Source organism: Myotis brandtii, unplaced genomic scaffold (assembly GCF_000412655.1).
Source record: "Myotis brandtii unplaced genomic scaffold, ASM41265v1 scaffold123, whole genome shotgun sequence".
In the NCBI taxonomy this organism is placed as follows: domain Eukaryota; kingdom Metazoa; phylum Chordata; class Mammalia; order Chiroptera; family Vespertilionidae; genus Myotis; species Myotis brandtii.
In genome coordinates, this window is record NW_005354291.1 from 12,446,587 (window position 1) to 12,464,562 (window position 17,976).

The following is a 17,976-nucleotide window of genomic DNA, read 5'->3' on the forward strand; positions in this document are numbered from 1 at the left end:
CTGAGAACATGGGGCCAAGCTGCTGATTAGGAGTGGTGTTTGGAATGTGACTCTTACAACCCTCTTGGATCTCGATTTCCTCATCTATAAAATGAAGGGAGTTGACTAGAATCACTGGGGATGATCTTTAAGTTCCTTCTATGTCACCAGTTTTCTAATTCTATGAACTTAGGACCCTCCTCCACTTCTAGTCACTTTTCAGAGACAACTTTTCATGTTCTTCTTTTTGTAAAACATATCTTATATATGATAATAAAAATAAAACTTACATATGAAATTAAACATCTGATAGAATTTGTGGTAGGTTTATAAGGCAGGATCTTGATAAGATCAAACCATATAAATTCTGATAAAGAAACTAAACTGAAGACATGCAACTGTGCCAGGTGCTGAGGAAGCCCAGTTACACATTTCTCAAGGGCTGGCTGTTTGCGTCATCACTCAGAGCGTACCTGAGGCATTTTGAATACCTGGAACAACATTACCAGTTCTCAGGACTTCTTTTTATATAAGTGTAGGTCATTCTTTATACTTTTCCCCACAGGGAAATAAAACATTGTCAAACTATACAAGTGGTAAATTCCTAAGAGGAAAATATATGTAGGAGTCTATTATAATGCATGGATTCAGACAAAGCAGACCAAATCAACAAAAGAAATTATGTATCTTAAATGTTAAAGTCCAATCTGAGTTCCATCTCCTCCATGATAACCTTTCTACGGCCTTGTCCAAATGGATTCCTATCTCTGCAACTCCCTTGCATTAGCTGTTTTATGTTTTTCAATGTTTTACTTTGAGATCTATTAGAATTAGGGTTTGGTTAGCCTGAAGCACTCCTCAAGGGTCAAGAAGAATTAGTCTGCAGTGATATGGATATAAAGGTGTATTTTAAGCATGAAGATCAGTCTGCGAGAGGAAAAGGCACACAATACTATGATGCAGTGAGTTCTAAGTAGAGGACTGGCATAGGCAGTGAGAACTGGGAGTCTTGGAAGCAAGTGAGAGGTCTCTATCATGGTAACACACGAGCACCAGGAAGAGGAAAGGGCAGTGCCAACTTCACAGGCAGCCAGTAAGAGTTCCTTATATCTCCTCTGGCTGAGTCAGAAATAGTTCAAGGCTATTGGCCAGGAACACACAGAGGTGGGGGTTAGGTGACCCCAATGTCAAAGATCAGCACGATACAGCATCAGGGATACTGGTAAGCCACTGCACATGAAGACTGTATCTACAACCCTAGCTGGTCTGGCTCAGCAGACAGAGCTTTGAACTGTGGACTGAAAGGTCCTGGGTTCGATTCCGGTCAAGGGCACGTACGTCAGTTGCAGGCTCCTCCCTGGCTGGGCCCTGGTTGGGCATATGCAGGAGGCAACCAATTGATGTGTCTCTCTCACATCGATGTTTCTCTCTGTCTTTCCCTCTCTCTTCCACTCTCCCTAAAAATCAATGGAAAAATATCCTTGTGTGAGGATTAACAAAACAAACAAACAAACAAACAAAAGACTGTATCTATAATAGCCTCTCACGCAGTTCCTGACATAGACTACAAATATCATTAGCTGTCTTGATGACTATGCCAATGTTATAAATATTTTGAAAATTTATATTATCATCTTCCTAAATCCTTAAATCTGGTGAATTCCAAACAGTGGATAATATTACACATGTAGCATTTGACCATAGTCAAATTCCTTGCCAATCCTTTCAACATGTATCCCAGGCTGTCAGATGCAACCATCACCATATATCCTTGCTGTATGTGAAACTGGCTTTTTATTGAGAAACCATTTTTCTTTCAGTTCCGTACAGGATAGGATGTTCATTCTCATATAATCCAACCATGAACCACAGGGACCTGGAGTTAGCACTGGCCTCTTAGTTCTCTGTTGCTGATTTCAGGCTATTATACATTCAAAGCACTTCACACCTGGCCATAATATCCTCTATCTTTGAAGCTGTTACCCTCAGACATTGTGATTGTGGTCACTCTAATAATGGTTATCAATGTTGGCTGCACATTAAAATAACCTGGAAAGCTTTTGAAATCCACCCAGACCAATTAAACCGATTTGTGGGTGTGGGGACAAGCACCAGCATTTTTATTTTATTTTATTTCTTAGGCGATTTCAATGTAAAACCAAAGTTGAGACATCTGCTCTACCACAAGAATTAAGGACTTCAACTATTGGTTCACCCCAACTCTTGCAATAATTCTGGAATTTTAATATCAAAGAGAAAATCTATGCAACACTTGGTCTTCATTCCTTGGGCAGGTCCTTCAATCTGACTTCAACTCTTACATTCAACTCCATGAATTTATCATAACCTTGAGCTGCTTAACATCTGAAATACTAATTAAGCAAGTTTCTTGATTTACAGGCCATAGTTCCAGGTTAACACCTTTCTGCATGACACTATGCCTCCACCTGAGCATGGGTAGTTTATGGCAACCTTGCAGAGAACCCTGCTTTCTAAGTTGGCCAGTCTCCTGATTCCACATCCTTTCCAATCTGGCTGATCTTCCATAATGTGTGAATTCAGTGACTCTCTACCCAATGATATCAAGTCTCTAATTCTCTTGGCCTCTATCACACCCACAACTCCAATTATATATCAAACCAGATTTGTCTTCTCCACTCCTATGTCCTAGATGTGGAGCACTACTGAAGAAAACCATCCAACTACATAAAATTATGTTCCCTACATTTTCATGGTATTCAAACAGCAGCTCTCAGAACTACTCAGAAATCTCTTTATATGTCCCAAATGATCTCCTGCTCCTGCTGTCCTCAAGGTATTCTAACAGTCACTATTCTTCTTCCTACCTCACACCTTTTGCCCTCACATTTGAAGTGAACCTTCATTTCTGTTTTTGAGAACAAAAAGACATTCTTAATTTCTAGACTCCCACTTTATTAACTTATCTGCATCCTCATTCATATTTATCTGTCTCAGAGGGGTACTGCTCTAAGGCAATATTAATCTATCAACCAGTCTTTTCAATAAAAACCTCCTGCTTTCTCCAAGATCCATGTGTGCTTTCTTTATCTACCTTGAACCCGATCATGTCCATTGGCTTTGTCTTCTTAGAATATAATTGTATGTGTCACTCCAATATTTAAAAAGTCATTTCTGGAACGGGGTCTCCCTCCAGTCACTGCTTGACTTCTTTTAAGTGAAGCTCTGGGAAGACTTCCATGTGTTCTCTTGCTGAGTCCACATTCTACTCTTCAATCCGTGTCATACTATTGATATGCAGAGGTGTCAAGGTCCTCTTCATTATCAAATGCTTAGACAACCTCAGTGATTGGCCATTTCTCATACTACTGAATATATACTCTCCTTGAACCTCTCTTCTCTCTGGCTTCCATGGCACTTTTTTTTCCTGGATCTTTCCTTCCCCTTTGACTATTATTTCTTAATCTTCTCTTCCTTTGCTTGTCCCTTAAATACTAGTGTTCAATTGGAATTCTGTCCTTAGATTTTTCTCTTAGAAGTCTACAGTGTCTATTCTATCTCCTTCATTATGAGCTTCAACTCTACTGATGCAATACAATGAATACACTAGCTCCTTCCCCATTTTATTTTGAAGCCCTACCTTCTCTCAAATTCCAGTTCTGAATTTCTGGCTCCTTAGTGAATATCTGCACCTGGGAGCACTATAAAGACTATTAACAAATCAAGATATCTAAAACTGAACTTATTACATCCTACTCCCTACCATTCCTTGTTTCTATCTCCCCAGATCTTCCTTATTCTTTTATTATTTCTGTGGTACCACTATCCATTTACTTATATAATAAGCCAGGGCCCTCAGCACAATTCTTAGATTCCAATATCACTAATCACATCCAATCAATCACAAAATCCTGTGAATTATACCCTTCCCTTCTATCTCCACTAGCTCAGGCTTTTATACTTTATTTTGAACTTACTTTCTTGTTCCAGGTCTTAGCTACCTCTAATTCAATCACCATGCTGCCACTAGAATATTTTTAACATGCAGATCTGTATATGACACTTCCTGGATTCCCTTCTCCAGGGGATCCCCTTTGCCTGAAGAATACAATCTAAGCATCTTAGCAGAGTACACTGGGCTCCTGCATTTCTTCTGTCCTTCTCTCCATTTGGCCCTATACTCCAGAAAATAATTATACTTTATCACACCTTACTCAAGTTGTTCCCTCTGCTAGAATGCTTTTTCTGAGATCATCTACGTAGCACATACTTTTTCATCCTATAAGCCTCAGCTCAAGCATGACCTCCTCGGGGAACTCTTCCTGGACTCCCCAGGCAGATTTAGAGGGTGTCTTGTTGTGTGTTCTCAATACACTGTGCACATATCTTCACTATAGTTCCTACCATATTCTGTTGCAATTGTCTACTTGTAGGTGTCTCACCCACCAGCCTCAAGGGCAAGTGCTTTGTCTACTCAATCTTGTTTCAGTGAGGACTAATGCTCAGCATAGAAATAAGCACTCAATAAATATAGGCTGAATGACTAATGATACATGATAGGTTGAATTGTTTAAAAACTCTATACCCTACTACTTCATGTTATTAAGAAGTGAAGTTATTCCATCTAAAGCAAAAGCTAATGTCACAGTATAAAATAAGTTCAATAAGTAAAATATGTGATATGGCACACTGCTTATTAAACTTTGCACCAAAGTATTACTAATATCAGAAGAATACTGACTGAGGGATTTGAAGGCCTAAGCTAAAAAACATGAAATTTTTCTGGCTGATAATATATCCATACTCATTTTAATCTGAAAATATTTTAAATTTCTAGCAAGTAAAAGGAATGCTCCAGGAAGATAGGACATCTTTATTCTGTGGGCCCCAATGACCTTTAGCACACATGTGTACCCCTCAGGTAGGGCTAATAACAGGGTTAGAATCGTCATTACAGAAACAAATATAGGATGGAAATAGCATCACACTTGAGGTCACAAGTTCTACTCTGGATCCTTGTCCCATTACTTGGACTGTGACTTGAGGTCTACTTTAATCTCTGAGCCTCCTCAGTTTCCTTATCTAGAAAATGGCTACAGTAATATTTGCCTTACATATTTCATAATATTGGTGCCAATATTAAAAGAAATAATAATGTAATCAATAAAGGATATAAGCATGAAAAATAAAGTAATATTTTATCCAGAGAGAGTGAAAATCAAAGCACATATGCTATACATTTTCTTGAAAACATTTACCTTTTGAGAAGATAAAGAAGGTTTTTCCATTTTGGCTTTTTCCTTGGGGGTTAAAGGAGGGGATCGTTCCTTAATCTCTGGAGGCAGTTCTCGGTACAGTGCTGGAATTGAAAAAGAAATTCAGGCAATCAAATTGAGAAGCATTATTTCATGGGGGAAAAAACAACAGTGGGGGCAGATAGAAAGCCAAAGAATTGGGTGTAAAAATAAGCTACCTGACACTTACTGTTAAGGCGATTGGAAATCTTACACATTAATTATCAAAAAAACATAACTTATAATTGTAAAGTTTTGATAAGCAGGATTTCAGAAATGTAGAAGGTGTCATTTTCACTTACTATGTGGTCATGCAGATGCTTATTTCATTTTATCTTAATATATATTAATCAGGAACCTGCTATATGCAAGGTACTGAAGGAGGATACACCAAGATGATCAAAACAGTCTTTGCTCTCAAGGAGCATAAAATCTGGTCAGAGACGTAAGTTCACAAGGAACTGTAATATAAAATAGAATGTGACATTACTTAAAAGAGAGAGAATAACAAAGACAAACTCTGATGTGGGGATGGGAGATGCTTAATGGAAGAAACAGTAGGTGTGTCAGATTCTGAAGAATGGGTAGGATTTTGTCAGGTAGAGGTGTGGAAAAAGGGTAATTTGGGAAGATGGTATGAAATAGATAAGCATGGGGCAAGGACTATACACAATACTGAATCTATTCAGAATGCTGAATCTGAAGTTCTTATAATGTAAAATTATAATCTACATACTCTAGTTAGTCTACACACAGTGCAGAATCTAAAAAGTCAGGTGGGAATTTTAAAGGGCTAAAAAGAAAATCTATCTTGGTTAAATGACTTGAACAACTTTGAATTGAGAGAAATTGTTCAAATACACCTAATCAAAATTCTAAGATTATGAGCTGTATTAACTAGCTTTGTGTATGGGTTGATTCATTATTGGCTTTCTTCATCTCTTATTGGAAAAGATGTGATTAAGGAAAGCTGATCATGCTTTTCTTCCAGTGGCTTAAGGTACAAAGAGAGGAAATCTTTATAAAATGGGATACCAATGTCTTCTATTGTAGTTCTTTAGTGGACCTGGCTCTTAATTTAACAGTCGGTGCAGATTCTATTCAGATATGTACTTCCTTAGATCATTCGCTTTGTATATTTGGCTTTGGATAAAAATAAAGGACCTCTACTATTTTTAGAGTGAAATATGCTGTTGACTAATTTTTTCTCTAATGTTAAAACAGTCTCTCTGCATCTGTTAAGATTTTTTAAAATTCAGGTAAAAAGTAGGATAAAAGGAGAAAAAAAAAGTCCCCAGTGAAGTGAGAATTCAATTATATTCTCAGGTATATGAGGATTTGTTCTGTTTGTTCTGGCATTTACAAGGCTTCTCCCACAGCAATAACTAATGGCAAAATAAAATATCAATTATTTTGGGATATAATAAGGAATTATGACAGTTGAAGAATAGTCACTACAAGTGACCATTAACTTCTGTACATATCCACTAATCATCATTACAGTATGCTTCAGAAGTCTCACTTGGGATATAATGGAAGAGAAATTTATTGGATTTTTTTACCCACTGTAATCAAATATCTATAACCTCTCCAGAATTGGAAGCCTAAGAGGTTATTTCTGCAAACTAATTAGATTATAAAGTTAAAGCACCTAATACCATCCTGCCTGGAAATACATAATCTTTTTACATTGTCAAGTATAAAACAATTATGCTTTCATTTGTATCTGGATTAACAATGAATTGTAATATCTAGTTAAAATGATGGATATACTCCAGAATGACTTTGATTGTATAGGTAGCTCTTGATTTAAAAGGCAGAAGCTGAATTCCAGGTATTGGCCATGTGAGAAGGAGAGGAAAGAAACCTGGATATTTGAGACAATCTGGAAGTTAGAAGTGCAGATTTTTTGGGAGATGACTGGGTATTAACTTGTCCTAAAATTTCTTCCACATTGCCTGATGTTTTTTCTCCATTATGTATCTTCTTTTAAACATAAAACTATACCTGCAATAGAGTTTAAGAGCTATAAGTCATTTACTGCTCAAGGAAAGAGAATTAAAACAATGGCACAGAGGAACTACAGACTTTTGTTGTGTGAGAGAGAAGTGGGTGATTTTTGAGACATTGGGAACTTTTGAGGGGAGGAGTTTGCTGAAAGCAGCAGATAAGCTGAGGAAGGAAGCTGCAATGAGACTGGGAGCCCTTGAGAGACTGGCCAGGGGAGCACTGGGAAATACCAGGGTGCAGACAACGTGGTAGAAAGTGCCAAAGAGAAAATATTTTATCTGGGCTTACGCCAGCGCCCAGTACTCAGGGAAGGAAGGAGTTCTTCCTATGCCATCTCCTTTGCTCTCAAAAATTCAGAACTTAGTTTAGGAATCAACAGTACTTTTGCTCAGCCATTGTTTGGGTTAAATGGGGTTTCATAGACTAGCCTGAAAAGCAGCTATTATCTATAATAATTACTTCTTTGCAGAAGCAAAAGACTGAGTAATTATTCAAAACAGAGTAATCTCTAGGCTTCCTATACTACATTTTAAATCATAACTAAATGATCTTAGTATTTTTGGAAAAAAACTTAGAGATGACAGAGTTCAACTTCCTCACTTTATAGGAGGAAACTGAGGCACATCGATAATAGCTGTGGAGGAGCTAGGATTCAAAATCCGTTTCCCTGACTCCTGAGCATTGTTTTTCCTACCACATGAGAAGTTAACTGCTGATAAAAGGATTCTTCTGGAGAAGCATTACTGTATTTCTCCCCTTCCTTCTAGTCCTTCTTCGCAAGCTCTCTGCTTTCTATTTTCATCTCTCACTTTCAGAAACTGTATTTAGAATTCTTTCTCCAGCTCCTTTCTTTTCCCTTTCACAAATGAGGGCTTAATTTTCTTGAGAATGAAATAACCTACTGTAGGTAGGTAGTAGGTAACAGCGAGGCCTGTGGTATATAAAGTAAAAGAATGGAAATTGGGGGACTAGAGGTTCTTAAAGTCAACTGAGTCACTGTGGCAAGAGAAGACCTGACATAATTGTGCTTGAAGGGCATGAAGCAGGTGCAGGGAAAAGGGGCCGAAGAAGAAGGTTGTAGGGAGATGGGCAGGTCCCCTGGGATGAATGTAATAGCTTTCTGGTGTACTAGTGCCTTCCCTTTTATTTCTTTTGCATCATGAAAATGAAAAGCAATACCCACTGGTAAACATATGCAAAAGTTACAAAGACAGTAAATTAAAGGGTACAACATGATAAAATCTTGTATATCAGTTATACCATACTAGTAAACCAGGAAGGGAGCATAAAACTTACTTTCACTAGCCACATGATTAGCTGGAAAATAACCTTCCTGTCCCTTTCCTAGGCTGCCATACCACCAGTCTTCATTATCTTTGTAAAACACTCGGATAATGTCTCCGCGATGGATGGTTAGTTCATCTGATCGATTCGCTGTGTAGTCATAAAGAGCCACTACCTAAGAGAGAGATAAGACCACCACAGCTTTATCACAACTGTACCACAGAGAAAACCCCCAACATTCACTTCCTCTTGCAGAAGAGCAGCTGAAACCAAAGCAGTACTTTGGTAAGTCTGAGGCGGTCTCAAGGTTTGCTAATGGGATCAAGGGTGGTGGGAACACAGCAGGAGAGGCAAGATAAAAGACTGTGGGATTGAGAAATGGTTAAGAGCATTCAATACACTAAGATTAGCTTCAAAATAGCAGATGTTAATTTTTTTAAAATAAATTACTTGTGAAGCAAATTAAAAAAAAGGTCACACAACATTCACTTTCTTAGAATTGTTTTATGCTACCTTTAGTTCCCATTCTCTGTGCTAAGCAGATGCATCTGGAAAAAAAAAATCCTTCAGAATGTCAACAATTTTACAAAAAGGAAAGCTCAATGGAACAACCCAATTACATAACTTCATCGTGATCACTTGTATATTGTTAACGTCTCTTTTTGAGATATATTTCTCTACAAACATATGCTTCTGATATTTTATATCAACAATCTAAATCTTCTGATTGCCTTTTAAAATCTCTGATAAGCTCATTTTCACCAGATAGAAATTTAAGAGGAAAAGCCTTTCTATGAGAATCCTCTTCTCTGTGTTGTTACAATAGTCACTATATTTGATTTTTTCCCCCCTTTGGAAAAACCCAAATCAAAATGAATGACTACAATGGCATTTACAAATCCCTTATAGCAATTATAAGAAGGAAGCAGACATCAACCCATTTTAGATGTGATACATTGTATAAAGTGGCACATAATATGAAGAATAAACTACTTCTACTTTTTTTCTGTTTAAATGGGATTTGAAAATTTATAGGTTATACAATAATATAGGCAATAAAAATATTATATAATCCTTGCATTTAGGCAGAATATTGACTCATTTACTTAAGTATTTACTGAATTCCTAATGAGCCTGGTACCATGCTACTGGCCAAATATACAATAATAAATAAGATAATTTCTGGAAGGAATTACAATTAGGCTTTGCAGAAAAATAAAGTATAATCAATGAAGAGCCAGGTGAAGAGATCAAAAGTGCATCTCAGGCCCGACTTGCTTGAGTCCAGAAAAGAGAAACCAAAAATAGTTCAATATGATGGGAGCCGGGGAGTAAAGGTAAGAGCCCAGAAAGGTGGGGGAAGTTGAGGCTACAGAAGAAAGAAGTGGCCAGATCACACATGCTGAGAGTTCAGAAGCCTCATAATACAGGCGACAGGAAGACAGAAGAGTTTTAAGCAGAGGATTCTAGAATAGTTTACAAGACACTCTGCGGTACCCTTTAATTTATGATGAAGCATTTGTGAACACATTAACCAGGAGATTTTGTTTTATTTTGTTTTGTTAATCCTCACCCAAAGATATCCCCCCCCCCCAAATTGATTTTTAGAGAGAGTGGGAGGAGGAGAGACAGAGAGAGAGAAACATGGATGTGAGAGAGACACATTGATTGGCTGCCTCCTGCACACACCCTAATCAGGGTCAGGGATCAAGCCTGCAACTGAGGTGTGCCCTTGACCAGAATCGAACCCATAACCCTTCAGTCTGTGGGACAATGCTCTAACCACTGAGTCAAAACAGCTAGGGCAACCAGGAGATTTTAATGGGTAAATCTGGAATTAACTATTGTCACTATATTGTATAAGGGCAGTAATGACACTTTAATTCAAATGGTACAAATGCAATTCCTATTGTACTGCTTAGCACAGTCTCTAACTTACAACATACTATGCAGGATATTGTTTAAAGATTACAAATCTTTTATACCTTTTAGTATATTGATGCCCAGTTACTTATGTAAAAGTGGAACTTTTAATTTTTCCCTTTGTTCTTTCTTCTCCAAATCTCTTCTCCTTTATTCTCCTACCTGTGCTATCATAGAAGAGGAAAGCAAATTAAAATGTTTTGAGTGCCAGCCATGTTCTATGTACCATGCTAGTTGCTTATGTAAGTTATCTCACTCAACCTTTATGACAATCCTGGCAGGGTATACATTCCTATTTCAATTTTATAAATGAGAAATTTGATGTACAGAGAAATTTAATTTCTTGCCTAAAGTCAAGTAAACTAGTAAGTTGTAGAATCAGGACTTAAAGTGAGTTTTTTCCAAAACGAAACACATTTATAGGCCTTGTTTATCTAGAATCAAACAGGGGGAAGAAGCAAAAGAGAGGGAAAAATGAGGAACAGGAAATCTTACTCACTCATGAAAGATAAGACATATTTTGGGGTAGCAGTACTTAAGTAGTCAGCTGTGCTGAGAAGATCAACTATCCTCGGTCACCTGAAGGCCCACTGTTTTCCTTTCATGATAAAATCCAGTATCAGAAAACTGGGGGTTTGTTCCTATTGTTCCTCTGTCTGGATTTAGTACACTGAGACAGCACGACTTTGATGACCTTAAGCAAGTATGAGGTCAATGTATGCTTATTTATCGGGAACCAGAGGTGGCTGCTGGGAAGGAGAGCAGGAGAGATCCAGCTTAGGCAACAGATTCTTTCAGGAAGTCCCACATCAGGCTTAAACGCTTGTGTGGCCTACTGACAATCTGGAACTCGTCCAACCAGCGTCAGAAAACTTTTCCTGATTGCCCACCAGGTTCTGTTGAAAAAAGAGACCTTTCAAAGGTACAGGGGTCCAAAAGACCTATGACTCTACAATTCAATTTTCCTATTGAAGTACCCACTGATTATCCTTGTTAAACAATCAAATGCAGCACACTAATTTCGCATGGCCCTTTAGTCCTTGGAAATATGTTCCATACTCTGTGTCCCTGCCATGGACTTAACTGTGTGACACTCCTCCCCAAATTCATAAACTGAAGCCCTAGTCCCTAATGTTTCTGTATTAGGAGATAGGACCTTTAAGAAGGTAATTATGATTAAGTGAAGTTATATGGGTGGGGCCCTAATCCAATAGGACTGGTGTCCCTATAAAAAGAGGAAGAGGTACCAGGACCACGCATGCACAAAATAAAAGGCCACGTGAGAACACAGTGGGAGGCAGTAGTCAGCAAGATGTGGACAGAGGGCTCAGAAAAAACTAACCTTTCAGCCTCTACGACTGGGTCAAACACATTTCTGTTGTTTAAGTCCCCTATTCTATGGCATCTGGTTACGGCAGTCCTGGCACACTAACAGTCCCACAACCCGATGGTGTCAGATGAATCGCTCATTACTAGCACATGTTAGTCCTACCAGTGGGCAATGCCACACTCATATCCATTATAGGTTCCCAGCTTACATTACTGTGTTCTTCACTATTACAATGCTACCTCATGATATAGAAATAAAGTCCTTGTCACCAAACTCCACAACCGACATCCAGGAAGGTGATAATTGGGAGGTTACATCCCCCAAAGGAACAGTCTTGAGAGCATGTCACCATCATACCATTCCTCACATTTAAGTGCAAAACTGCTCTACAATGAGGAACCAGTGTGTTTCACATGCCGACAGTCCACATCTGGCAGTGCAGTTATGACCATTCTCACCACACTGACGGAAGCCACGTGGCTCCTGAGAATCTGCTTGTATTCTACTGTGTGTCTCATCTGAAGACCAATTAGTCTCTTCTGAGCATCACTGCACACATAGTAAGTTCTTTGCTTATTTTAATTTGGCAGTGGCTGCTGCATAAGTCATGTCTTCCCCATCTCCAACTAGATTTTGTTGTTATTTCACTGTTTTAGGGTAACTTAAAGCAACCCGTAAAAAATGTGGGAGACAGCAGACGGAATTGGAACCTCTGGCTTCAGCGTGATCATGCTTCTCTAGCATTACCTCAAGGAACAGAAAGACTGGGTCTCCACCCTGAGGAAGTCTGCCCCATAGGACAACAGACCTGCTTGGCCCATGCTGCTTGGTTCTCCCAAGACGACAAATACTCTCTGCACCGAATCATCATCAAGAAATGTTTTGAGGTGCTGATGACCCAGCAACCGTGCCCTGTCCTTAAATTTCATTTTTGTCCTGCTACCCCTCTGAGACTTTCTGAAACCAAGAACGTACCATTCCTTGCACACAGTAGCCTGGCATTGTAGGTATGACAGAATGTCTTTGGCAATATGTTACAGAAATCTTTCTGCAATATAAGTTTAAAAACACAAGTTTATGTGCCCATGTTGGTAATGACAGGTCTGGGAAATGAGATGTTCCATAAAACCCACTTGATCAAATTTTGCCCACTCTTCACATATTTGAAACAGAGTTCCTCCTCTTTCTCAAAGCTTGCTGAGTTGCTTGGGCATAATCATGGTGGAAGTGCCATTATTTTAGACATACATTTTTCAGTCTTTATAGTAGTGCTTGCCAGATACTCTTTCTTGGTTTAACCAGTCTGACAGGCTGTTATAAGCCATTTAAGGGAATTCCTCTTTGTAATGAATTACCTTCCGAGAGATTTTTTTCATCATTACAGTTATCTCTGAAGAATTCTCAGTGGCTCTTGAAACTAATCTACTGAAGGAACATTAACCAGTATTGTTCAGCAGATGTTCCGTACATGTTTATCCATAATACAATCCAAAAATCAATATTCATAATGCCCCCAAGCCATTCAATAAGCTACGTTATGTTGAATAAACTCCTATGTTTGGTACTGTCTCCTCCAGCACTGCTTCAGGTGGGCCCATAACGGTTGGGAAACTTCCTGCAGCCAATTCGGCATCCGATCACACCACTTTTCCTCTGCTTTCTCCTTGCTTAATGTAATTTTAGGCGCTGGCCTCCGGAGCATGGAGAGGATAAATTTCTGTTTTAAGCCACACTGTTTGTGGTAAGTTGTTACAACAACCCTAGAAAACTAATATAAGTAAATTTTACTTTGGTGACTGCTGGACTTCCTTGTATTCCTTAAAAGAGTGTTGGACCTTTTTTTTGGCATGTAGTTACTTGAGATCATTTTGAACCTTTCCAGGTTTGTTTTTAAGTTTTTTTAGAGCAGATTTAGAAAGACTTTCCTCCGGGATTCAATAAACCCCATTTCCAGGGTATAAATTATCCTCTTGATTATTCTACTTGATGCCCCATATATTAGGAGGTTTTTCCATTCTGGCTGTCAGGAATGTGAATTATTCCCATCCTGTTGTGCAGCCTACTACTTTTGAATGGTTCTTCCTTATGGAGTTTTATTCTATGCATATGCAGATCAGCACTCAGCCAAAGACTTGTTAGGTCACCACTTATGGTTATTGGCAGGATTATCAATCAACATAAGGTGAAACATCTTAGTAATTATTCTATGCCAGAAGCCTTGCTACAGTTCAATACACATTAACTGAAATGTGTACATTTTTTGTGTTCATGATAAATGTAATTATAACCTTATTACACTTTTGGCATCCTTTAAGAAAGTATATTAAGGTTCAATATAGAAGTATTGGTTACACTTAACTTGTGCTCAATAATAAAACATTTGTTCTTTTTTATCTCATATATTTACTCCTCAGGTATGGACCATCTCCTGTGCGCTTGGAGCAACCTTTGGTTTCATGGTTGGCCCTCTGGGCATACTCGAATAGAAAGCAACTTACATATAAAAACAATTAATTGGAGCAAAAGGAGAAGATATTTCTTTGTGCAGATTACATAAAGACTATGCAGAAATGTGTATGGTCAAGCCAGCCAGTTCCATTTACAGCATGGTTTGTTACATAGATAGAACATGATGTGATTGGAGTTTTTTTTAAACTATGAAACCCTTGAGAGAGCGTGTACCTTCTGGTTGAGATAAAGTATTTATAATAGATTGTGGCTTCAGATTCTGTTTGCTGCTTCTTGGACATTTAGAAAACACTCTTAATGAATTCTATAGAATTCTGAGAACAGTCCTCGTCCCCCTCCCCTTCAAGTTTTAAATTACTTCATTATTTATAAAAGGTCTGGGTATAACTTGTAGCATTTCATATGCTAGCCCAGAGAAGTAGACAATTTCCTTGCCCAATAAAGATGTTTCTCACACAATCAAACAACCGTTTCTACATCTTGGTCCTATTTTTTCCCCTGTGTATTTCTCGAGAGTTAAAATGGTTTTGATAGCATCACCAAATACAGTCTTCAGTCCCTTCTGGGTTAAAGCACAAAACAGCATGCTCCTATCTTGGAAATGTTTCTGTTCTTGTTCCACACATGTAAGTTTTTCTTTCATATCATTCAGTCTTGCTAAAGTTTCGGGGTCACCTCAGAGATCAATCTGAGTTGCTATTAATAAAAGAGTATATTTGGTACATATTCCTTAAATTCTGATACCTACTCCTTTTACATTGAGAAATGAGGCTAGCCTGACCACAGAGAAGCATATAAGGAAGACATCAGTCACTAGATGAGATAAAGATCTCAGATGATTACAGTCTTCCTGTGTGATCATAATTTTCTTGTCCAGCGGTGACCAAGAGTCCCAGGAGGTACTGCTTGACTCCTAATGGTGATGCTGACTGTGTAGCAGTGGAAGAAGGTGGGCACTTACCCCCCTGGGAAGGCATCATTGGCATAGCTCATGAGTAGCTTGTCTTGCCCACTGCCCTGTGTTGCCAACCACCACACACTAGACTAGAGGATCACTGCGCATGGCAATGAGACATGCTGCTACTGGACAACTTCTGGGCATAGTCTCCAGGCATGGTCCCAGCTCCCGCACCGGCTATGCCTACCCCTTGCCCCTCAGTAATTATTTAACAAGTGAAATAAAATGAGCTTCAAGAAAGTCTTATTTCTCAATAATGTCAATAAAGGAATATTTGGTCTTTACTATTAAAATAGAAAAATAGAGCAAATAAAAAAGTTACTAGAAAAACAAATTTAACAATAAATCCTGAGTTGTACAGAAGAACATTATTCAATATCCCAATTACTCCTCTATTAGTGACACTGGGACTATATTTTATTTCGCCAAAGGAATAAAGAAACATACAGCCCTATTTCTAGCATCATATGATAGAAATATATATAGTCTCTTATGATTATTTCTATGAATACTATGTATGACGACCCTACACATATTTATAAAAAAGAAACCAAGGTCCTGTAATTTTTAGTTGATCTTATCTGAATAATAATAGATTAAGACAATAGAGATAAAGAAAGTAAATAATTGCACAGTTTATTGTCTCTGTACCAGAGAAACTATTTGTTCCTATGCTACTGTATAATGCCTTAAACACTTCATCAAACAAATATTTGAAAATATTTGATTCCAAATACCTTTTGGTAAAGTAAATACCAAGGTTAATGGAAAGAATACCAAACTAGGAATCAAGACAGTGAGTTTCCAGTTCTGTCTGGGCCTCCAAAACTAAAGTATATCACAGAACACTCAGACTGAATGTCTGTATACTAAGGGGAGTGAAGCATATGGTAATTTGGTAAAAATTAGATCATACCAAGTACTCTAATAACTATCCCGAAAGAATAGCATTCATAAATTTTAAAGGAAATTCAACATTGTAACGTGGTGGATAATAGTGTGCTGTGTTATCTGTAATCATACATGAATCAGAAATGCTAGTTTGATTGCTGCAACACTACATAGAAAAACCTGTAGCAATAATTAAAACAGTAAGGACAAAGCATAATTCACCATGTGGAAACCCTTCTTTCTTCTTTGACAAATAGGAATGGCCTGACCTTTGGAGTTCACAAATAAGCTGCTCATTTTATATGGTGATTAATATCAATTAAAGCTTTTCTTACAGAAATCACAATTCACATATGATGTTATAGTGAGTTATTAGTGCTTCACGATGGCTCTACTGTGTATCTTTTTATTGCTTATTTCCTTAAAAAAACCAAGACAATGATGCAGATCTTTATAGACTAGACCAGGAGTCCTCAAACTATGGCCTGCGGGCCACATGCAAATACAAATATTGTATTTGTTCCCGTTTTGTTTTTTTACTTCAAAATAGGATATGTGCAGTGTGCATAGGAATTTGTTCATAGTTTTTTTTAAAACTATAGTCCGGCTCTCCAACGGTCTGAGGGACAGTGAACTGGCCCCCTGTTTAAAAAGTTTGAGGACCCCTGGACTAGGCTATATATTTGTTGTTGTTGTTGTTGTTAACAAAGAAAAACGATAGTGTACTTTAATTTTCTTTATTGGGAGGGTTAGTAAACAGAGGATTTTGATCATTGGTTTACATTAAAGTGAGGTTTCCAGACCACAAGTGACACATTACCTGGAAACTTGTTAGAAATGCAAATTCTTGGGTCCCATCCCAGACAAACTGAAATCATATAGTCTGAGTTGTAACAAGCTTTCCAGGTGATTCTGATACCTAAAGTTTAGTTAATACTTTACTTCAACATATTTTATAAAACATGTACACTATTTTTTGCATATATTAAGTGATGCAACTGAATGGGTAAGAAACAATTTAAAATATAAAGCCAAATCTTGTAACAAATTGTTACTGGCAAAACTTAAAAGTAAACCCATTCCTCCTTTCCTATTAGTTTCACTTGCCTTTCTTAGTTTCCCTCTTGTCTCATGGAAATGCTGACCTGCTCTAGATTTGAGTAATTTAGCATCGACTTTGTCATTTTTTCAATGAGGTCATGTCAAACTGCAACCAGGAGTCATAGTAATCATTTCTTAGGTTTCCCTATAACCTCTTAAGGACTAGCAAAATTTTTAAAATAGAAAAACAAGCAAAATTTAAAAATTAAATGTTTATCCAGCAATAATTATTAGGTATCTATGGTATCTCAGCTACTCTTACAGGCTGGGAAGATAGTAGTGAACAATACAGACAAAAAAATCTCTGCCCTCAGGGAGCTCCCATTTTATTGGATGTTTCATTGTTTTTGGTCTGGAGGCCCTTTTAAAAAAAGCGATACTTTAAATATTTGTAGTAATTACTCTTTGGTTTCTCTACTTAAAAAAATATGTTGTTATTGATTTTAGAGAGAGAAAAACATCAATGTGAGAGAGAAACATGGATTGGTTGCCTTCCAAATATGTGCGGTACACAGGACAATGCTCAACCAACTGAACCACTCTGGCTGGGTTGTTTTTCTACTTTTAAGTTGACAATGAATAGTAACAGGGTGCACACTAATATTGAATATTAAAATAATTTATAAACAAAAGTGAATTCAAGTATTTGCAAATAACATTATTCATAATTTGTAGATACTCAGTTTTAGTAGTTATAAATTTTATACTTCACAGTTTAAAGCAATGATTTATAGAGATTGTGCAGAGAAATATATCCC

At 37.7% G+C, this 17,976-nt stretch overlaps 1 protein-coding gene and 2 pseudogenes across 20 annotated transcripts in view; 1 reads left to right on the forward strand and 2 right to left on the reverse strand.

Moving 5' to 3' along the window:
* Positions 1 to 17,976, reverse strand: part of AHI1 (Abelson helper integration site 1) — a 218,305-nt gene that overhangs the window by 79,018 nt on the left and 121,311 nt on the right. For 17 of the 20 annotated variants that reach the window (XM_014533846.1, XM_014533844.1, XM_014533845.1 and 14 more), the window contains 2 exons: positions 8,559 to 8,721; positions 5,217 to 5,317 (listed from right to left, as the gene is read on the reverse strand). In XM_014533846.1, coding sequence (XP_014389332.1) covers positions 5,217 to 5,317; positions 8,559 to 8,721 — 264 coding nt within the window. The remainder of the gene's footprint in view (positions 1 to 5,216; positions 5,318 to 8,558; positions 8,722 to 17,976) is intronic. The other 3 variants (XR_001360698.1, XR_001360699.1, XR_001360697.1) reach the window with 1 other exon arrangement.
* Positions 12,529 to 12,806, forward strand: LOC102243113 (annotated as a pseudogene).
* LOC102243400 overlaps positions 14,720 to 17,976 on the reverse strand; it is a 25,515-nt pseudogene continuing 22,258 nt past the window's right edge.